Source organism: Camelus ferus, chromosome 6 (assembly GCF_009834535.1).
Source record: "Camelus ferus isolate YT-003-E chromosome 6, BCGSAC_Cfer_1.0, whole genome shotgun sequence".
NCBI lineage: Eukaryota > Metazoa > Chordata > Mammalia > Artiodactyla > Camelidae > Camelus > Camelus ferus.
Genome location: NC_045701.1, coordinates 83,742,893 through 83,765,268, shown reverse-complemented (window position 1 = coordinate 83,765,268; position 22,376 = coordinate 83,742,893). Strand labels below are relative to the sequence as shown.

The following is a 22,376-nucleotide window of genomic DNA, read 5'->3' as shown; positions in this document are numbered from 1 at the left end:
GCAGAGGAGTGCATTGATCCTTGACGAAGGTTCTGGGCAGGTACCGCCTCGGTGAGCCTGGGCATGCCCTGATGCTGCACGTGACAACCTGCCCATGCCTGGGTCTGAGATGATGAGGCCTCTGGACAGGCGGTCCTCCCATTAGTCCCACCCTCCGTGACAAAGGGTCTGCGCCTCTGCCCCTTCTTTGCACGGCATTACCAGTGTGATCTTGGAGTGAGCCTGTCCCCACACCGTTCCCAGGAGAGCTGCCTGTTGGCATGAAACCACCAGGCCCCACCCAGGCCACCTGGGGGGGCCTTTCCCAGAAATGGTTGCATTTCCCTTCTGCTTCCAGAGTTACCCATGATGTGGCGGCTTGGAGGGACGGTCCCTTCCCCACAGCCTGAGCGACCGCGTCTTCCAGGGCGGGTGTGGATCCCACTTCTCTGAAGCTTCTTGCACTCTCTCGCTCGCTCTCTCTCATCTTCTCCCCTGGTGATTTCACCAAGATGTTGGCCGTTCCAGTTTTAGTGCTGACACCTGTGCTCTGTGACAAATGCTGTTTCCTTCGATCCTGTTCACGAGCCGCGTTTGCCAGAACCCCAAGCTGGCTTATACTTAATTTGTGTACATACATATATAAAATGTTTATATGAATTTATATACACTATATATAAAACCACAGCTTCTGTAAAAACTAAGAACCACTGGCTCTTTTGATGTGGTTGCACATTTGCTCCGTGTGCTTATGACAACGCAGGTGGCCCATCTCAGGGATGGGGTTTTTCAGGGACAAGGTGTCCTGTGTTCTCTTTATCTGCTGACTAGTCTTGGTAGTGGGTGTTCTGATGTCTGACTGATTTGTGGAATACAGTCAGCGCTGTGTTTGTTATTTCTATACCTGTCGGGGGTGGGGTGCAAACCTGTCTCTTTGAAACATGTGAATAAACACCTTATGGCACCAGCTCTCCAGAGGGTGTCCCTCTTTGCTTGGGAGGAGGAGTGTCAGCAGCAGCGGGCAGCCCTCTCGCCAGCCCCAGGAGAGGCGCAGACTTGCCAAGACCCCTCCAGCCATCACTGTAATGGTCTTCTGGTCCAGGCTGTCTAGACCCCCTCAGATCCTTACTGTGATCTGGTGAGGAGATAGTAGGTATTATCCCCATTTCATAGAAGAGGAAACTGAGGCTCAGAGAGCCAGGAATGCTTGCCGAGCTGTCTAGCTAGGCTGGGGTTCTAATTCCAGCCTGATGTCAAAACGCATATTTTCTGGGCAGTGTGCTCCTTGAAGTCAGGGCTTGTCCCGGCCGTTTCTGTGTGCCCAGGCCTGCCAGGCCATAGTAGCTGTTCACAAGTTTTTGATGAATGACTGGATGATTGGCCCTGATACTCAGCTGGTCCACACCGATCCAGCGCATCAGCCTATCTGTCCTGATTGCATACTCCTGCAGCCCCCTTGGTTAAATGTTTTGGGCACCGGTCCTGCCTATGACTCTGAGGAGTCATGTCACCATCTGAACCTGTTTCCTCATTCTCAAAACTGAGACCCAGACCACCTTGCTATAGTGAATTGTTAAGTGCACAAGAACTTCAGATGCCCCAGAATCCTATGCATGTCCCAGGTCAGAGGTGATGACAGATTTATGCTATGATTAAAGCCCCAGGTTAGGAAGTCCAAAGCTGGTCTGGGACCTGTGGCCTTGGTGGTGGGCTATTCTGGGGCTGTCAAGGCTTCAGCCAGCACCGCAGAGAGCAGAGGCCGTTTCCCAAACCGGCCCCGCCCCTGCATGGCCCCACTCACATGTGGCTGGGAGATAGGGGAAGAGTGTTATTTAATCCCACATGCACTTTGGGGCAGGTGTCAGCATCCCCATTTTACAGATGAGGAAACTGATGCTCAGAGCTGCAATGTCAGTCACCCATGATCCCATGGCTCAAAAGTGGCCCAGAAGAGAGTCACCGCAGGGGGACTGAACTTCCCCTTGTCCTTTTGCCTGGATCCAGTTCATCCCACCTCATCTGGAGTCAAGAGGGGCAAATTTTCAAAGAAACAGGAAAGAGCCCAGAGCAGATTTATTTTTCCTTGGATAAATTTTGAACAGAGTATGTTATAGTCATGAGTTCTCAGCTTTCACCAAAAGGTCAGAAGTTATTGCAGTTGTGCCCACTGGCTCTAATGGTGGAAAGGAAACTTCAAGAAAGCTGCCCATATTCAGAAAGAGGATATTCGTTTAAAGTCAAGGGTCCGCCCTGCAGAGGGGCACACTGGGGCAGGGGGCAGGGGCAGGGGGAAGGGAGCATGGGGGCAACAGGGTGGCCTGGGCTTGAGCAGGCTGGGGGCCGCCTCCCTACCGGAAGCAGCGCTCAGGCCGTCTGGCCAGGATCTGCAAAGGGGACAAGAGAGCCAGGACCATCAGCTGCCTTGGAGCCCTGGCTGGTGGGGCCGGCTGGCGCCTCAGCCCCGCCGCAGCTCCTGCAGCTGGTGGGCCACCTTCTCCAGCTCTGCCTCGATGGCTGACAGGCTCTCCAGCTCCTGGTCCTAGGAGAGAGCATCCAGGGTTATGCGGGGACTGGCCCGGGGAGCCTGTGCCAGCAGCATGGCTCTGTAGCCAGACTGGTTGTGCCCCAGGTTTGCTGTGTGACCTCAGACAGGTGGCTTTGCCTCTCTGAGCCTCAAGGGCCTCATCTGTTCTATGGGGACAGTGATGCTGCCCCACTGGGCTGCTCTGGTATTATGCATAAGAATGTGCCTGGACCCTACGCCCTTTCTCTTATCCAGGCCTGCCTCCTCCTGAGCAGCTCTGGGCAGGCTCGTAGGAAACAGAGACTCTGGTGCCCTTCAGAACTCCTTCCGGTCCCCTCATCCCAAGGCCTAGACTGTGCTGATGGCTCCCAGGGTGACGCTGTGCCTGGGTTTCCTGTCTGCTGCAGGCCTCCCTGCCTGAGGGGCCTGGGGCCTGAGGCACGGGTGGACGTGAGAGCTGCCTAGGGGTGGGCCTTGATCCTCAGTCCCAGTCGCGGGGTCCCCAAGCTCTGGCTGCCAGGGTGGTCCAGGGCAGCAGAGACCCTTCTGTGAGGCCTGCTCTGCACCCCAGCCTCTGGGACTGCCACCCACAAGAGCATGCCCAGGACTCGGAGCAGGAGTCAGGGAAGGGCACACCCCAGCTGTGACATGAGAGGGGTGGTCTTCCCGGGGCCCCAGCCTGATTTCAAGCAGAGGGCATCTCCCTGGGGCCCAGTCAGGATGGATGGACAATGGTTGCCATGGAAATAGTGAACCTAGAGACCCCCGTCTTGGAGTAGCCCCCAGGCATGGGTTCTGTGATTCTGGGGCTGTTTCTAAGAAGACCCTTGGTGGGTGGAGGGGCCTGCCTCGTCCCGTCCACAGGACTCGAGAGTTCCCATTTCTCCACCCTGCAGCCCAGGGCTCCCTCTGCCCGTGCAGGAGGGAAGCTGGCTGGTACCTCCAGGCACCTCGCTCTCTCCAGTTTCTGTGGGTGGGGAAGGCGCTGATCAGAGGTGCCCAGCCTTAGGTCCAAAGGGGAGGGGTGGGGGTCGAGCTGCCACTTCCTGTAGGCCTGTCCCCTCAGTCCCTGGGGATACAGGCAGCTCCAGCTGCCGAGGAGTCTTCTTCCTCTCAGCTGCCAAGACTCTGGTCCCAGGCCCAGAGAGAGGGCTGGGGACCTGAGGAAGGGGCCACATCCTCCTCTGTGGGCAGAGAAGAGCACTGGGGACAGGACCTTGGACATGTCCCTGCTCCACACTGGGCCCTGAGTCCCACCTGGGCGCTGAGGCCTGAGCCACGAAGCCCCCCAAGGCCTCGTCCAGCTCCAAGGCAGTGTCACCAGCCTGCCCAAACTCTCACCACACCCCTCCTATGGGGCTGCGTCCCTGCACCCACTGAGCTTTCCAAACAGCCTTGAGCTTGGCCAGGTTTTCAGAGCTCGCGTGTGTTTTGATCATGATAATTAAGGTGAGCAGAAAGGACCTCTCACCCTTATTTCACAAATGGGGGAAACAATGAGGCTCAGAGAAGGAGAGTGACTTACTCAAGGTCACCAGGTCTTCTGGCTCACGTCCAAGCCTTCCCCACCCATCACCACCAGGCCCCGAGGTCCAGTTGGCCCTGCCCCTGCCCCCTTTGCCATCGAGGCGGGAGGCAGGGCCTGAACTTGGGAGGAGGGCGTGGTCAGGCTGCACAGGGGCCAGGAGAGGACATGGCTGGACCAGCGGTAGAGTCTTCCCCGGATGCCACCTGTCTCTTAGTTCTGTTCCCGCCATGGCCTCCTAGCTCTCAGGGCCAATGGTGCCCTGAGGCTGGATCCCCAACCAGCACACCTCCCGAGGCCAGTCCCTGCAAGGTCCTTCACTTTCCAAGCTCTCTCCATCCAAAGTGCCAAGCTCTGCCCATCATTCCCTTGTCCTGCTCCCAAACCTGCAAAGGCTCCTAATTGCTTTCAGGACAAAGTTTCCTCCCAGCACCTCCAGGGACTGGCTTAACTCACCAACTCTCCATCTTCTACATACTGATCTGAAGCCTTCCGTCTCCCATCTGCCTGTCTGCCAGCTCTACTGGGTGCTTCCTGTGGGCTGGGGTTCACTTGCCTCCCAGCCTAATACACCCTTTCTCCTGTCCCTTCCTAGTCTCCCCAGAAGCCCCCAACCTGACAGCCTCTCCAGTCTTAGATTCCAAGGGGACAATGTCCCCTCGGTGGTGCAGGGGCCTGACCCAGAACCGGCTCCCATCCCATACCAACCTCTGGTCTGCGGTTGGCGCTGCCCTCTTCCTCTTTCTTCTCCTCTGGGTAGCCGCGCACCTGGAGGGGCAGGCCGGCCTCGATGCTGTCCTCCCGGGAGGATGGCCTCCAGCCTCGTCGCAGCTGCAGCCCAGGACCCCTGAAGCCATAGGCCCGGGCCCGGAAGGAGAGCTTCATGGAGTGGTCAGGGTCTTCCTCCTCCTCTTCTCCCTCCAGCCGCTTCTCGGCCGTAAGCTCCTTGGCCAGCTGGTCCATCTTGCTCCATCGCTTGGCATCCTCCCACTCCTTGGAGAGCCGCTCCTCCTCCTCCTCCTCTTGTTCGGGCTCCCTGCTCTTCCCGCCCCGAAAGAGGCCTTGAGGGGCCCCTGCCATCTCCTCCTCCTCCTCCTGCTGGGAGTGCTCCTGCTCCCCCTTTCCCTCGCGGGGCTGAGCCTCCTCAGCCCCAGTCTTCGCGGCTCCATCTGCGGCCAGAGCCTCGGGCCAGCCTGGAGCAGGTGGTGAACAAGAGAAGAATGAAGGAGAGACCGCCACTTTCCCTGGTCCCTGCCACTTCCTGGGGCCTCTCTGTGGCCACTGTTAGGACCACAGACCACGTATTGGGGGTCCAGTTCAACCCCTCACAACAGATTCCACTTGGAGGGAAAAGCCATCTTGACACCATGCTTTGTAAGACCATCTAAAGCTCTGAGGGGCGGGTTGGCCAGAGTCTGCCTCTTCCTTTAGCCCTCTTACCCCAGAAGCCCTGACCCAGGGGTCACCAAGCTGGGGAGGGAGGAGCCAGGGGCTTTCCTAAATGCTGGTTGAAGCTCACAGTGTCCCTAGACCAGCCTGTTCTCACCTATCATGCTGTCTCTCTGTTCCCAAAGCCCACCCACCTACTCTGCAAAGGGCCTCTCCCCTCCTGGAGGTAGTGGGCGCTATGTGGCATAGTGGGAGATGCAGGGTTTTGGAGTCAGACAAACCTGGGTTGGAATCAGTTTTTACTACAAATTAGCTATGTAACCATGGGCAAATTACTTAACCTCTCTGAGCCTCAGTTTCCCATCAGGCAAATGCAGATAATACCAACCTCTTAGGGTTGTTGTGAAGGTGGAATGAGATTATGGGTGAGCCCCCCACACCTGCCCCCCTTCTCGACACATCTGTTGAAGTCTCAGGCGTCATACACACTCTCACCCCTCTGGATCTCCTTGTAGCCGAGGCTCGGGTGGGGGTTAAATGCTGCGGTGGGGCCTTCTTCCTCTGGGACGGCTTTCTCTCCAGCCTCTGCCGCCGCCTCCTCCTCCTCCTCCTCCTCCTCCTCTCTCTTTGCCTGCTGCCCTTGCTCTGCACTCAGGTCCTTCTCTCTGTCCACTGGACCCTGGGAGGGGCCCTCGTTGTCCTCCTCAGCCTGTGGGCCTGGGTGTTTCTGGTTGGGGAGGCTGGCTAGAGGGTGGGTGTCAGTGGCCTCCTCCTTCTCTGGGGCCTGGTTGTCCTCCTCAACCTCGGACCCCTGCCTAAGCTCCGACGAGGCGTGAGGTCTGGCTCCGTCTGTGTCTTCACCATTCTTCTTCATCTCTTCAGAATCTCCTCTTTTTTCCGCAGCTTCCTTGAAGGATGCCTCTTCTGTCTCTGCTACAGAAACAACAGAGCAGAGTCAGGCCCTGAGGACCAGGCTGCACATGGGATCTCCCCAGAGCCCAGTTTCAGATCTTAGTCACTGACTCTCATGGCTTTCAGCAAGCCCAGTCCAAAATACCCATGAGAGAATCAGGCCTGCCTTCTCCATGTCTAAGTTTAACCTGAGCACAACTGGGTTGTATTTCTTTGTAATTCCACCTCTCAAAGCAGAATGTGATTTTAAACAAACAAACAAAACCTTGAAAATCACCTCAGAACATAGAGCCCTAAATTTAAAATTAAAAGTTAAAATTCAGCTGAATTGCTGTGTGATCTTGGGCAAGTCCCTTAACCTCTCTGTGTAAGAAGCACCATTACTACAATTTCATTTTCCCCTCTGTGCAGGGGTTCTCTGTCTTGAGCATCCTGTGAAAGTGCTCAATTCCTCAATATTTGTCAGGTTTCGTTAAAAGGTATTTTCTTGTAGCTGCTTTCAAGACAGCTTTTTAACTAGTAAAAATCCCTTCTATTGCTAGAAAGATTATTGTTGAACAAAACACTACCAAGTACATTCCACCATTTGACTCCAGGAGAAAGTGCTCTCACGCCCATTTTACAGAAACTCAAATGGATCCTCATAATGGGAAGGTGACCTGTCTGTGCTCACAGTCAGCAGAGCCAAGCCTCGAACCTCAGCCTCCAAATTCCAAGTTAAAGGTGCTCTTTGCACTGACATGTAACTGCCTCCCTCATTAATGCTCCGCTATTCCTCCTCCTACAGCCCATGGCAGACATCTGTAGTCACCCAGACACTGGTTTCCAAGGAGCCAGAATGTGGGAGTACACACCGTGCCCAAGCAGCCACTAGGGCGACAGCCCTGGCCAATGTGAGGGCACCTCAGCCACACCAGCAGGCTTCCCCTCTCAGTCCTGGATGGCAGATCACTGAGATTCCACTCCTAGGAATCAGCATTATTCACTCACGTTCCACATGCAAAGAGTAAGGCTGTGGGGGCAAGTGTGTGGCTGCTTCCAGAAGGGAAGGTAAGACAGCATCACCTTGACTTAAGCCATGACCTCTGCGACCCTTAAAAGCTCTCTGTTCTCAGGAAGGGTGATCCAGGTTTTTAGTGTTTCAAAACCACTCCTCTGGGATCTGCTGCCACGAGGCTGTGCTGAGGCACCACTAATTCCCAGGAGGGCAGGCGCGGGGGGTGGGGGCCCAGCCGCACTGGCTGCTGGGAGGTGTCGAAGCTGCCCACCTGCCAGGCCAGAGACTTTCTGCCCGAGAGTGTCAGCGCCTAAGGTGGGAGGATGGGACCCATCAAGGTCCTCAGAGTGAGACAGACCCAGAGTCACATCTCCAGTTACGCCGTGGAAAGGTACTTTAACCTCGGTGGGCCTCGGTTTCCCCATTTGTAAAGAGAAGGAAATAACAGCTACCTTACAGGGCTTACAGGAGGGGCTTCCAACTCCTGGGAACCCTCTGGCTGTCGTAACTACTGTTACTGTCATCCTCCCTCCCCAGTCTCTGCCCAGATTGGCGGGCACTGACCCTTCAACTTGGCCTGGTCGTTCTGCTTCTCAAGAACCTCTGAGAGTTCCTCCTCATAATCGTGGTGTTTCTTCTGCTGATGCGCCCTCTCCTTGGCTCCTGGTATGAGAAAAGGAGAAAATCCCATTTGGTCTGAGCCCCACATATTTGTCTCCAGGAGTAAAGGCCTCCATTTCCTCATCTGTAAACTGCACACGTCACGTTCTGGGCCTGCCCGATGAGAGACTGACGGGGCAAGAGCCAGCTGGGGCGTGGGGAGGGCTGGCTGCACCCCGCACCCCAGCGGCTGGGGCGCACAGGCAGCCACAGCATCTCTCCAGACTCCGTTTCTCACCCAGGAAATAAGAACAAGCCCTGCCTGCTGCCTCACAGGGCAATAAAGGTTCAGGTGGAACAGAAGGTCTCAGGAACAGAGAGCGTGGGGCCCCCCGGACCTGGCAGGTGGCTAGGGGACCCTGCAGCGGGAGGTAATAGTGGCCACTTGTCCCCTCATGGGGGCTCTCGATTCAGGTAATCCCTGTTCCCCCTGGACCCCGTAAGGCCAGCCAAGCACTTGTCTGCATCCAAGCCCAGAGTCAGCACCTGCTGCTGTGATCCAGAGACCCTTCTCCCTGCATCAGCCCAGGCTGTGCTTTCTCCTGACTGTTCATGATGGCCCAGTGAGGCCACCTCTGCAGCTGGTGGTGATTGTTTCCCATGATGAAAATTTCTGTGGTGGCCAGAGGAGCCTGACATGGTGGCTGTGGGCCAGGGAGTATGCCCAGATCTGGCCCGAGGCAGACCGGGTTTCACATCTCCTGCTTAATTCCTTGCTCTGTGACCCTGGGTGACTTGAGCTATCCCAGATTTGGTTGCTCATCTATAAAACAGGGTTGCTACATGGTAAATGCTAGGATAGAGGTATGAAGAAGACATTATGAGAGTACAGAAGAGGGAGTGGATGGATGGATGGACAGACATATAGATACGTCCCATACTCTTCTAATAGAAAACAATAATGTATCTGTACATTGGATACTGTTTATACTGGCTACACAAACACACACAGATGTGCAGGTAAACAGATGTTTCAGGACACATCCCCCATCATAGTTTCTCCATTGACATTATATTTAATTATGTAGTGTATTAAGTTAGTCATTCAATATTTAATTTTTAAATTAGCGTTAAATTGTACTCCTAGCAACCATACATGGTGGATGCTGCCTTCCAGGAGGATGGGCGAGTGAGACTAAGAATGGCATGTTAACCTGGGGAGGGCCTCAGGGATCCGCCCTGCGGTGGTTATTTCCCCAGAGCTCTCTCCATTCTCAAACATGGCCCGCAAAGGCCTCCGAGTGGGGACCTTCCCTGAGCAAGAACAGCCTTCATGCCCTCTACCCCGCCCCACCCACGGCACAAGCCCAGCCCAGGAGATGGCCCTCACTTCCTGTGGAAGCAGATGCGAGATGCTTGCTTGAGGGCCCGTCCTCAGGGAGAGGCACAAGGGTGCCTGTGATCCTGCCCCCGAATAAACAGTCAGTTCACCCAGGGAGTCAGTCTGGGGCAGTTGTAGGGCCAGAACTCACTTTTTTCCAATTTGCCAGGGAGGTCTCTGTGCCTCACATGAACACAGGAAGGTGCTTGGGGCTGGGCAGAGCAGCTAATTCTGTGGGATGACATCAGCCTAACCCACCATCCCAGCATCCCATCCAGGCTTTGCTTGATATTCTCAGTGACAAGGAGCTCCTCTTGGGGAAGGCCACGCCTCACTCTGAAGCACAATGGGGCAAGCAAGACCCTGCTTCTCCCATCTGCCCTGTAAGCAGAAGCTCACAAGGGCAAAGGCGCCCCCTCCTCTCTCCTGGAGACCAATTTTCTTTTCAGTTAATAGTGGAAAGGGATCCTCTCTGCAACCCAGTCTTAAAAGTGCCCCCTCGAAAATGGCTAAGCTCCAGAGACCACGGGGTATTAGGAAAGCTGCATCTGTTCTTAGGATGTCCTTAACTTACTGTGTGACCTTGGACAAGTCACTCAACCTCTCTGGCATTGATCTCTTTAACTATATCAATGACAGACTGGACAAGGTGGTGCAGAGGACCGCACTTGACCACCCTGTAACTAAAACGCAGTAGCTGAGTATCAGAAATAAGACCTTGCTCAACCTTCCACCATAATTTTTTGACTCTCAGTTACTGGAATTTCCCCAGATCTGTGTGCAGTGGCTGGAAAATACCTTGGAGAGCGAGATCTTGGAGCTCTTTCAGCAAACTCTGATGCCGCAGGATTGCGAGGACCCGTTCATCTGCAATGAAGGAGAGTCGTTACGGGTGGTTTCCAGCGAACAGCTGAGGAGGAGATGGCCATCAATATTTTCAGCTGAGCACAAGGAATTTATTCTGGAAACTCAAAGTCTGGGTGGCAGCAGCAAGATTGGGTCTTGAGATAACATTTCTGAAATGACCTCCTTTCCAAGGTGTCACTCAGTTTGCTACTATAACAGCAAGTTCAGCCACTGTCCCTGTACCCAGACCTCAGCCAAAGAGATGGCAGCCCCCAAGGTGACGCAGGGTGTCTCCAAACACATGTTTTCCCAACTCCATGCCTTGTGTGAGCTGTCCACTCCACCTGGAGCACCCTTTTTCATTTTTCTACATATTGATTTCCAACTTTTCTCTTAAAGCCCAACCCCAGTGCAAATGTTGGATCTATCTACCACTGACTGCCTGCTCAGAAAAGCTTTGTCCTTCTCAGGCCCACCCACCCACAGCGTTCCTTTATTCAACCCACATCTGTGGGGTATCTACCAGGTACCAAGGGTGCTCTAGGCACTGGGCTATAGCACACAAAATCTTTGTCCACAAGGAGCTCACATTCTGGTGGCTTGCTCTTCCAGCCCTGGTTTCATTCTGCCCAGCATTCTAGTTAATTGTGTTCATAGTAGTCCCCTCTGCTGGTCTGTAAGCCCCAGGCGCACAGGGGCTAGGAGCCCTTCATCTGTCTATATGACTCAGACCCCCGCACAGGCCTGGGTAAGGCAGGCTCTTGGGCGTTGACTATTCTATTAAATTGTTGAATTCTATCAAAAGCCACACACCCATGTCCTTGCCTCCCAGCCCAGCAGGTGGCAGCCCCTCACCCCTAGCCTGGCCCATACCTCCTCGGAGCGTCTCGAAACACTCCTGACTGACAGGCGTGGGGCTGGGCTTGGAAAGTGTGTCAGAGATGACCTCAACGATGCACTTCATTACCTGGGAAGAGAGTGGGACAGGTTGGAGCTGGTTTGGGCATGGGGCTCATCCCCCAGCAGCTCCAGGGCAAATTTCTAAGGAGGACATAAGGACATTTGTTTTTGTGTCCAGGAGCCCAGGGATGCCTGGCTCAGGGTCAGAGCCATGATAATAGAAAACCTTTATACAGTGCTTACCGTGTGCCAAGCACTCCAATCACCTGGCCAGCAGGAGCCTCTCTAAGGTGGGGTGGGGACCCTGTACCTTCTCACCCCAAGTGTTTCTCTAAAGATGAGGAAGCTGCTTAGAGGTATGTCTTGCAAAAGTACTTTAGTCTTGCAGATGCCCAAACGGTCAGCTATCTGCAGGAAGCCTTTCTGGGCCACCCAGAGGAGAACAAAGACCGTCCTGGCTCTCCCTTGTCTGGAAACAAGACTTGGATCACTGTCTCTAAATATCCATGATGTTGTCACATGCAGGGAGTGACGGTCTCACAGTCTGGGTCCATATTCACCCACTGGGTGAATCCCCTGGCTGGATGTGGGCACACATCTGCTACATCTGGCTATCCATCCCAGGCCAACAGCAGCCATATCTCTAAAAGCCTAATCTAGTGTCCAGCAAGGTGCTGTGGATAATCAGGCAGCCGACAAATGGATATTTGAAGATGGTGCCAACTGTAGTGTGGTATTCTAGCTGTGTGATCTTGGGCAAGTGACTTGCCCTCTCTAAGCTTCTATTTCCTCATTTGTGAAATGAGAGTGAGATGACCTTCCCAATTCCCCTCCCAGGGTGATAAAGCACAGATAGGAAAATACTCTATAATGCATGAAGTGCCACATACACCAGGGAGAGATTCATAACTTCCAAACTGCTTCAGCTGTCTAGAGCCTGGCGGAGGAGCAGGAGGTGTCAGACACACATCAGGCAACACTGGTGGGGAATGAGGGGGTGGGAGGCTGTGTCTACGGGATGCCAAGGCAACCCGTCCTAGGATCCAGGATGGCAAACTGGCAAACAGGCTCTACAGTAGTCATGGCATCATAGAATACAACATTCAGGTCTTAACCAGCTGCTCTGGTGCTCCTGACCCCAGGCTGCTGAACACAATATGGATATGGTGGCCAAAGTGTCTCCCATATGGGATCTGGCAAGAAGGAGTCTATAGCCCATACCCTGTATCTCGCTGCAACCACAGACCTTACACTGGGGATATCAGATAACCACTAGTCCATGCAGAAAGATTCTGGAAGAGAGGAACTGGGGATGGGTCCCAAGAGTGATGGGGGAGATCATGAAAGGAAGCTCTAGGAACAAAAATGCTTATTTACTGAGGACCAGGCACTTCACATGATTCCTATTCCTTACAACTCCCCTCAAAAGAAAAATTATAATGGATGTGAAAAGGGGAAACTCAGAGACATTAAGGAATTTTCCCATGATCACACAGCTACAATGAGTGGTAGAAGTTTAAACTGAGTCCTGTCTGCAACTCAAGAATAGGAAATATAAATGAGTAAGTTCAGGTTGAAATCTCTTTGATGCTTTTGGTTTCAACTACAGCCTCTCTGGAACAGAAGAAAACAGCTCCTGAAAATGCGGGGAGTAGAAATTTCTCTGACTCCCACGGGGAGGTATCTGTGAACATCAGAGACTAGAAAAACAGCCCCAACTCAGGCATGAATCAATTCTGAGTATACACCAAACAGAGTGTCTCTTGCTGGCCACAGAAATCCCTACCAGTGTCTCCTAAGGCCCTTTCCTGGGTGACCTCCACCTTAAGCCTCGACTGGCCGGGACCCTGGGTGCAGGAGCCATGATTGAGAGTGTTTTCATTGTGACACTTTGGGAGAGCCAGGGCCTTAGTGCCTGGGAGCAGTGGGAGTGTTGCCAGCAGAGCTTGGGGAAGAGCAAAGAGGGAACCCAGAGCCAGGCAGGTGAAGATCATTCTCGCAGGTCTGCGGACAACCACAATCTCAGAGAAGTCATGCCCACCAGCCCATGGTGGGCCTACGAGATTTAAGAGCATTCAAGACAGTGGGCCTAGCTCCTTGGCCCAGCAGGTAAGACACATCAGGCTGCACACCTAAGTCAGAAGAAGCCAGGGAAGTCCTCACAGCAGGAGAGCAGGGAAATCTAGCAGACTTTGATATCTTCTTTTGCAAGCTGTCCCCAGGCTCAGCAGCCGCAGTGCTGGCTCTTGGCTTTATGCCAAACTCACTCCTGCAGCTGCCCAAGAACTGGCTGTGAGGTGTACACTGGGGCCTCTTGTCCTCCATCCCGGGGCATCCCCACACCCTTTCTTACCTCGGTGTCCCCTTTATTCATAGGGCTGTTCACAGGGAGGGCAATGACTGGGAAGAAAAAGAGAGAGCTGGTGTTACACCTCTGCTTGGAGGGGAGAACCCAGTGCTTCTAAACCGGGTTCATCAGGGGCCTGTTCACCCCAGTTCTCCCTCTCAAAACTGTCCCCACCCAAATGGGATGTTAGGCTGATTTCGTTTCCCTTCCCTGGCTGCTGCCCCCTTGGGGGTGGCTCCCAGAGGCTGCTCTGAGAGTCTTAACCCTTCCCTTTGGGGTTGGCGGGGAAGAGGGGGAGCTGAAGGCAAGACCTATGAAAACAAGCCATCGGCTGAGTGGGATTGGGGTAAGGGGAAAATGAGAGGCAGAGAGACACCAGGGGTGATGGAAAAGAGGGTGAGGAGGGGGAAAGAGATGGAGGAGGCTTGTGAGAGGTGATAGGAGAGGTAGAAGTCAAGAACAGACAGACGGGGTCGGGGGGGGAGCGGGGGAATGGAGGAGGAGAGAGGCGAGCGGGGAGCCAGCAGCAGTTCTCCCATCTCCCCCAATGACCTTGGCCAGGCACAGCGCAGAGCCGGCGCTGGCCCTCAAGCAGCAGAGACACGGAGCCCAGACCTGGGGTGGGGGCGTCAGGGGACCCTGCCCCGCGAGGTCAGGAGACAGGGTCAAAGAGTCAGGTCTGCGGGTTCTGAGCCGAGGCCACTTTGCGGGGTCAGGTGGGAGGAGGAGGCGCTGTCCGCGGCGGCGCTGAAAACTCGCCGCGCCGGAGGGAAGGTCTGGAGGGGCGCGCGGCTATGCGCGGTGCCTGGACCTCGGGGCAGGGCAGGGCAAGGGCAGGCAGGGGCGCCCAGGACCCTCTCCCCCGAGGCCCCGCGCTGGCTCACCTTGCCCGGCGCAGAGCAGAAGCGCCAGGACGGCGGCGGAGCGCATGGCGAACCTGGGGCGCCGAGCAGCTAGCGGTCCGGAGCCGGGCACGGCGTGCACGCGGGCGAGGGGTGGCTGGACTGGCCGCTCGGGTCAGGCTGCCTCGACACCAGCCTGGGGATGGGGGCGCCCAGTGTTTCTATGTGCGTCCGCCTGTTGATACGCCCACAGCCTCTCCGCACCAGGATCAGACACTGCAGCAGCAGCAGCAGCAGCGGCAACAGCATCCTCGCGCCCCCTTTATATACCCCGGACCCCGGAAATGACGTCATCAGACCCACCCCTACCTCCTTTTCCATCCCTCCGGGGGTCTGGCCGCAGCTCGCTCTACCCACAGCCTCACCCCAGTTGCCGAGGGTCCCCGACGCTCACAGCTCTTGAGTGAGGCAGCAAAGCAGGCAGCTGGCTTCCAGGAGGTGACACGGGGGACTCAGCTGATCCTCCACCCCTTGACGGCTCCACCGGCTTACTGTGTGTCTGCGAGCAAGTCACTCCCGGTCTTTGGGCCTCATGTTCCTCCGATCTGCGCTGAGGTCTCTGCTAATCTTAGCGCGCCACTCCTGGCTCCTGAGGGTCCCTCTGTGGGGGCGCGCATCCCCATCTCACTGGCTGGAGGCATACTCACCATTCAGGGCTCCCTCAAATATCTAGGAGACCAGAGGGAGGCCTCCAGACTACTTGTCTAAGTAAGGCCTCTCTCTCTGGCAACCTTGTTTCGTGCTTTTACAATTTGTAGTTGTATATGTGGTTGTTTATTTGAATAACATTTAGCTTTCTTGCTTTCACAGTGCTGAGCAGGGCACCTGACACGGAGTAAATGCTCTTAATGGATAACTGTTGAATGTACTGGTTGAAAGTTCAAGCCACAGAAGGGTGAATCCTGGGCTCTGGCCATGGTTGGACAGTTGCTATGGAGGGTAGGGAGGAGAAGGGGACAGTTCTTGACATCAAACCAAAATAGAAGTCCTTGTAACATCTACTCATTAGACCTAGTTCAGTCCCTTAGGATCACCCTCCTACAGCTGGTAACCCATTTGTGTATTTGAGAACAGCTCTCACTTCCTCTTGGATGTTCTCAAATCCTAGGTGGTTAGCATGTAAGGCTGGTTTCCTGGTTTGTTTCTTTCTGGGGCCCTCATGCTCTGGCCACATTGCTGCTCTTAACCTGGGGGACACATTGGAAACCCTTTGCCCTCTGACCCCAGTGTCATAGTGAACCTGGTATCTACAGTTTGGCATCAGCCAAGAGCCCCTCCTTCCTGTAATCCTCCCCTCCATCTGCCGCTGCTACTTCCTACCTTCTACCCCACACTTGTGCCCGCTCCCCACCCCACAAAAAGAACCTGGCAGAACCTCAGAAGAAACGAAAATGGTCCTGTTCATGCATTTATTCATCCATTCAACAACTATTTGTTAATTGCTTACTATGCGCTTAGAACACCCGAGAACAGCACTCAGCTGTTCTAGGTATGCCCAGTATGTCAGGTGGGGACAAGTGCTATGGACAAAAATGAAGCCGAGAAGTGGGCTGGTGTTCTGGGGGAGGGGGAGGGTTATATTTTAAATAGAGTGGATCTAAGGAGGCCTTACCAAGGAAGTGACATTTCAGCAAAGATCTGAAGTTGGTAGGGGAGAAGTCCAGGGGTAGAGGGTTCCAGGTAGAGGGACGCCAAGTGCAAATGCCCAGAGAGAGGAATGTGCCTGGCGTGTTAAAGGAATTGCAAGGAGACGGAGGGAAAATGGCCTGGAGAGGACAGATGAACAGTAACACGGAGTCCATCTGGAAATGCACAGAAATACAGAACATCACCTGTACTCACACTACCCAGAGAGAAGCACTGAGAATTTTAAAGTATATGTTCCATAGTCTTTGTGGAGGTGGCTCCCTTGTAAAGGACAGTTCCCAGTGAAAAACTTCAGCTGAGTGCTGAAAGAGTAAGGGCCTCGGGCCCTTCTGCTGTGGGGTCATCCTGAACCTGGTGCAGAGGTTTGCAACATGCAACCTTGTCCACAAAGCTCTGTAGCGTCTGCAATTATTTCACGTAATTTCATGTTATAGTAGCTGAACTCCTCAGTCAAAGAAAACGGGCAACCTTAAGGTGCTTGCTTTGTGTTGCTCAACTGCTGTGAAGAAAGTTGAACCCCTTTCCAAGCTGACTGGACTTTTCTCCTGGGAAGTTTCAGAGCCCCTGCCCACCTCCCAGGAGCACCAGTCCTCCAGGAGCCTAATCCTATTTGCCCCACGAAGATAAGCCTAACCAACCAGCAAAAAAATGTCCTGAACTATGTTTTCCAAGTTATGATGCCAGTAATTAGCATTTTCACCACGCTCTATAACTCTTATAAATGTTCCATCATTGAGCCCTTATGCTACCATGGCCCAAGTGAGAGCAGGATTTTTTATTCTACTTTGCGGATTTGGAAACTGAGACCCAGGATGTTAACGTGAGCTTCCAAGGTGCCACGTGGCCAGGCAGTGGTAAAGTTGGACCTAGAGCTTGTTTTGTCAGATGTCCATGTTCCCCTCCCCCTCCTGATTTCACCCAGGCTGTTCTTGCCCCTGGAATATCTTTCATTATCATCCCACTCCCCTCCCCCAACAGCTTGGCAAACTTGTCCATCATTTTTAGGACCTGAGGTCATTGCTCCCTCCTCTCTGCCTCCACACCACTTGTGTGAGCACTTATCATGGAAGGTTGACTTTTTTTTTTTTTTTTTTTGCCTCTAGATCCTTCTATCTCATTACCCTTGAGTTCCTCGGGATTTGGTCTGCATCTTGCTCATGTTCCGACTTCAGTTTCCAGCATAGTTCTGGACAGGTGGTCAGCACAATGGAGAACTGAAAGAAGGAAAGAACTCACATCCGTTGATCCCTTTGTTGGCTTTGGGCTAGATTGGTAGGTAAAGGTAAGCCACTGGAACAGAAGACCCTCAGACACAGTGAAATGAGACGGGGTATTATTTATGTCTCACACAACAGCCCCAAAGTGAACAGTCCAGATTCGTGGGGTGGCTCTGTCATCCTCAACATAGGTTCTCCATTATTGATACTGAGGCAGCAATTCCAGCTGCCACCATTTCTCCATCATCTCAAAGAGGGTGAAGGGTAGATGGAGGCCAAGCAGCTTCTTCTTAAGGTTATGATGCAGAACTTGCCTGCTTCCTTTCTCACAACCCATGTCTAGGACTTAGGCACACGGACATACCTAGTGGTAAGGGAGGCTGGGCAGCCGCTGGGGGATGTGCTGGTTACTAAAGGAAGAGGGGCTACTGGAGGACAGTGCTCATCCTCTACCACACGACCCCTGGGGTTGATGACAACAACTAGCCCTTGTGGAAAACTTACTAAGAACCAGGCGGTCTTCTGAAAGTTATGTTACAGCCCTATGAGGTAGGCACCATTATTATACTTGTTTACGGATGGAGTTCTACATGGGAATTAAGCCCAAATACCCTGACGCAGTCATCGTGAATTAATGTCTCTTGCTCGCATCTAGAATGGTACTAATTATGCACCATCTTTGGGAGAATTGGAAAAGTAGTCACTCAGATAATTTCTGTGCTGTGGTTCTGATGAGGAGCCCTGTGCTGTGCTGTTGATGGGTCCCTTTTAAGGAGCCAGGCACTGGGTTTGATGCTTTTCTTTGTTTGGGTTTCCCCGGAAGCAGACCCTAAGCAAGGATTTGGGAGTGCAAAAAGTCATTTGGAAGTGATTCCATCAATAAAGGAGTAGGAAAGTGAGACAAGGGAAAGAAAAAAAACAGTGAAGAGAGTGTTGATGAGTGAGTTACCACTGAGGGCAGTGGAGACGCAGTCTACCTGGGACTCGTGGAGAGATTGTGCAGAACATACCTCAGAATTTTTCCACTGGGGATAGGAAGCTGGGGTACTTACTTGTTGATTCCTTTCCCTCACTGAGGGTCTCTCCTGGAGGCACTGATTTCCCAGCACTTCCTGTCTGCTCTGTGAAAGAGCCAAGCAGACTCCTGCTGCCGGAGAATACCGTCAGGCAGAGAAACACAGGAAGCCGTTGGCGTGTATGGGAACTTTCTACAGGTAACCTCCAAGGTGGTGCAAGGGGACATGGGTGGGACACTGACATCTGCTACAGGGCTTTATACAAGTTATTTGATTTCATCTTTACAATAAACCTGTGGTTGAGTTATCAACATCTCTGCTTCTCATATGCAGAAGCCAAAGCTCAGAGAGATGGAGTAACTGTTCCAAGGTCACACAGCTAGGAAGTGATGGAACTCTACCCTCCCTTTCCCAGGTCCTAAGCCCTCTACCAGCCTAATGTTTAACTGCAGCCCCCACCAAGAACTACTACCTTCAGGCTTTCTGGGGTTTCTCGTCTTTGAGAAAGACAGTTGATGTTTTTCTAGCGTTAGATGGATGAAACATGGAGAAAGGCTCTTTATTGCTTTAAGTCTATGCATGCAATCTCCATAAAAAGCCATGTCCTGGCTTTATAGACGCAGCTGTGAGCAAGTTCTTGAGCCCCATTTCTAATCAAGTCGCTGCCCCTAAGCTCCTCTTATCCTGACATTCTGGAGCTGCTTCTGCTTAAAATGAGTACCTCTCATCTGGTGCTCATTGTCAGGTCCTCATTTTTTCCCCCAGACAAACATTCTTTCTGTGAATCACTCCTGTCAAAATGCAAAGACCTGGGACAGAAAACCAAGGCATGATTAATTCTCCATCAATTATGCAGTAAGAGGGAATCGGAGAGGAGGGAGGGATGCTCCGAAAGTGGGCTTAGTAGCCCATCTTAGAATCATGTTAGAGCATGGGGGAACCAGCATTTCTCAACCTACCCTCTGTTCACTTGTTCCCCATCTGACAGTTTCCCAGATCTGCTGCCAAATCTTGATCCACGCACAAAATGTGTTATGATTATAGCTAAGTATATATACTGCCTTGGTTTTGGGTGTTAGATGAAGCATTGAGTGGTGGGAGCTGTAGCATAGCTCACTGAGAGGAGGAGGTGAGGGGGCAAAGCAAAATCAGGGGCTCTTTACCTTGTGAGTACATGAGGGCACTGTGGATTAGATTGTTTAACATCCATGCCAACCCTCTCCAGGTGGGCAGAAGCAAGAAAACTAAAAACTACATTTCCCAGAACCCCTTGCAGCTAAGGACCTCTATGTGATTTAGATTCCACCAGTCAGAAGTACTTGCTCAGGAACTGGGTTTGGAGTCCTGTGTAGAGAGAGACAGGATGAAGAGCCACCATGTTGCTAGTGTGGACATGGCAGAGGTGGGTGGCTCTGGAGTCAGCGGCTGTGATGGCAGTGTTCTGACTTGACAGGCAGTTTCCTGATCCTGGAATGGGAGCAATTCCTGTGGCAGCTCAGTTCTGGGGTGTGGCTTTGTGAGCTCTTTTTGGAAACACATTCTATAGTCAACTTCTTCAGTCCTACCAGTGATTCCATAAGCCATTTAATATCCTGTTTTCTGCAGCTTAACCCCAACTGTAACAAGGAAATAGCCAGTAAGGACAGTGAGCAGTTCTGACAACAAACAGCCACACTGGGGTAGAGGATGTCCAGGTGAATAGGGCGCTGATGGTGGGTGTATTTATAGACCCCTTGTCACTATGCCAAAAGAAAAGGACTACTCAATGCCAGGCACTAGTTATTTCCATATCCTTGACAACACTGTTCAAATTTGTTCAAACCATATAGGCTTTATAAAGGATGCTGACAATTCAGAGTTTCATCATGGGGATAGAAATCTCCTGGTTAATGGGCAATTGTCTGAATTAATGCCTTAAAATGATCAGTTTCCTGGTCTATAAGAAACTTAGTGTATGACACTGTTATTTCCAAGATTCCAGTCCCATTCCTGAAATTCAGACATGGAAAGGCACTTACCTGAGGTCACACACAGCAAGTTGTAAGAGCCAGAACTGGTTTGCCTGAACCTCATCCTAATTGTTCCGCTGCTCCAGTGAATGAAAAAATGGTGAAGTAATGGATGAAAGAGGTATGAAACTGGCAGCCAAAATGCTGCCCCTTGACTCCAGAATCCAAGAGCCAGCCTGGGGTGGTGAGGGGGAGAGAAGAGAAAGCAGATTTGGGCAGTGAGAACTACACTGAAATGCTTTTTAAAAACTCATTCTTTAGTCAAATTCAGAGACAGAAAATAGAATGGAGGTTGCCAGGAGAAGGGGTGAGGGGTGCAGAGGGAAGAATAGGGAGTTTCTGCTTAATGGGAATGCATTTCTATTGGGGAAGATGAAAAGGTTATGGGAATAGATGGTGTTAGTTGTGCAACAATGTGAGTGTACTTATTGCCACTGGGTGTGCATCTAAAAATGGTTAAAACGGTAAATTTGTTATTACCATTAATAAAAAAAATTAAAGAGCACTCTCTATGTCCACTACGTGTGGGGATGTTGGCTGCAGGAAGGGGGCTGCCTGCTAGTCTGAAGGGTAAAGAGTAGGGGTTGGGGGTGCAGAATCAGCATCCTGGTCTCTCTGCGGGGCAAGAGCTGCCACCCAGCTGGCAGACCTGGGAGCCCTCCAGGCTCTAAGCCAGGGGAATAGGAGTCCTGCTGAGGGTGCCCACTGGGGAGGGGCACCAGAGCTCCAGCCAGAGCTGGTCTCCTAGGACTTCAGAGATGGTTCTCTCAGACACACAGTCCCCCCAGAAAACTGACACCGAGAGAAACCCCAGAGGTGGCCCATCTGTGCCCATGGGGAGTGGCAGGGACAGCTGGCCAGAGCCCCAGCTGCTCCCCACGAGCAGTGAGCCTAACTCTGTCAGACACAGTCCAAGCCCTGCCTGTGTCTCTTGGACTTCTCAGGGTCCTGGGCCACCTCCCACTGCCAGGATCTACCCCTGGGTGCCCAAAGCCTTTTCACAGAAGCCCAGAAGTTGCTCTACTTGCCTTGGCCGGAAGCTGAAAGCTCAGGGACTTGCCCTCGGCCAGTTAATCTCAGACGTTCATTTAGGAAGTACCCCAACTTCCTCGCCCCTGGGCACACTATTCCGAGGAGGGGTTTTTGGTACCGTTTCTCACTGGCTCCCTGAGGACTTCAGCTGGTTCCTCACAGTGGGGTCGGGTGTGCCGCTGCACATGATGGCTTGTGCACTCTACTGATTTCCTTTCCTCTCCTCGCCCCCCACCCTCCACCCCCACTTCCTTCCCATTCCTCCACCAGGGTTCCTTGAATCCTTGACCCTTGACTTGAGGAACCCAAGTCAAGATGCTGACTGCACCCTCCCCCACTCCCCGTGCTCTGCCTGGGGTGTGGGTGGTCTGACAAGAGTCTGATCCCTTGATGGCCCTCCGTCTGTCCTGAGCCACGTGCAGCTCAGTGCCTCCAAAGCGCCACCCCTTCTGGGCCTTAACAGATTTTCCTCCATCCCGGGCTCTGGGCCTTGATTGTTCTTTGTATTAATTCTGAGGGTGGGTCTTTAGACCCCTGTCCTAACTAGAAAGTGCTTTGTCAGCACTAGGCCACTTCAGGGCCTCTGACCAAGGACAGAATCCACTGGGTTGGGGAGCCTTGTGTCGGCCAAGCTGCAGCGCCAGAATGAGGGGTGGAGAGAGATCCCTGGAGCTGGACGTAGAGTCTACCCTGGAGCTGCCAGAAGGTCACCAAGTGACCCTGGCTGGCTTCCTACTCTGCCTCAGTGTCCCCACCTGAAACCTGAGGACATGGGGCACACAGCTGTGCTCAGAGTGTAAATGAGATCTGAACCGTGGCAGCTGACCCTTTAGCTCGTAGTGACTGCATCACACACCTGTGACGAAGTGCTGTCATTATCTTCATTAATATCAGAAGGTGGAGGTTCAGAGAGTTTGCCTAACCTGTCTAATACCACACAGCCTGGTGAGTGGCAGAGGCTGGATTTGACCTCAGGCTGTTGTGTGGAGAGCCATAATGTGCAGGTTTACTGCTTTTTATATAAAGAGGGTAAAGGTTAATATCATCTGACATAAAATCATTGACTCAGAGCTGGGCAGTGCCTTGTCCCAAGTCACATAGGGAGCCAAGCGCTCCTGCTACCCAGCCTTGGGTTTTCCTTCCTGGACAAGTC

The 22,376-nt window shown here is 52.9% G+C and overlaps 1 protein-coding gene across 2 annotated transcripts; it reads right to left on the bottom strand.

Annotated features, from left to right (window-relative positions):
- Positions 1-2,018: 2,018 nt before the first annotated feature.
- CHGA (chromogranin A) lies at positions 2,019-14,544 on the bottom strand. Of its 2 annotated transcripts, XM_032482544.1 has the most exons (9): positions 14,285-14,544; positions 13,407-13,453; positions 11,027-11,120; positions 10,106-10,174; positions 7,891-7,989; positions 5,913-6,350; positions 4,737-5,221; positions 3,444-3,687; positions 2,019-2,518 (listed from the first exon to the last, which is right to left on the bottom strand). In XM_032482544.1, the coding sequence occupies exons 1-8, from the start codon at positions 14,328-14,330 to the stop codon at positions 3,493-3,495; spliced, it is 1,473 nt and encodes a 490-aa protein (XP_032338435.1). In that variant the 5' UTR covers positions 14,331-14,544; the 3' UTR covers positions 2,019-2,518; positions 3,444-3,492. The 2 variants fall into 2 exon arrangements, with proteins under 2 accessions (XP_032338435.1, XP_014414270.1); XM_014558784.2 differs by lacking the exon at positions 3,444-3,687 and having other exon boundaries at positions 14,285-14,541.
- Between the last annotated feature and the right edge of the window lie 7,832 nt (positions 14,545-22,376).

What these genes read in the sequence shown, in the direction of transcription:
- CHGA (XM_032482544.1), bottom strand. Translation starts at nt 14,330, where the DNA reads ATGCGCTCCGCCGCCGTCCTGGCGCTTCTGCTCTGCGCCGGGCAAG. An exon ending in TCTGCTCTGCGCCGGGCAAG is followed by an intron (nt 13,454 to 14,284) that starts GTGAGCCAGCGC and finishes TTTTCTTCCCAG; the next exon opens with TCATTGCCCTCCCTGTGAAC. An exon ending in TGAATAAAGGGGACACCGAG is followed by an intron (nt 11,121 to 13,406) that starts GTAAGAAAGGGT and finishes CTCTCTTCCCAG; the next exon opens with GTAATGAAGTGCATCGTTGA.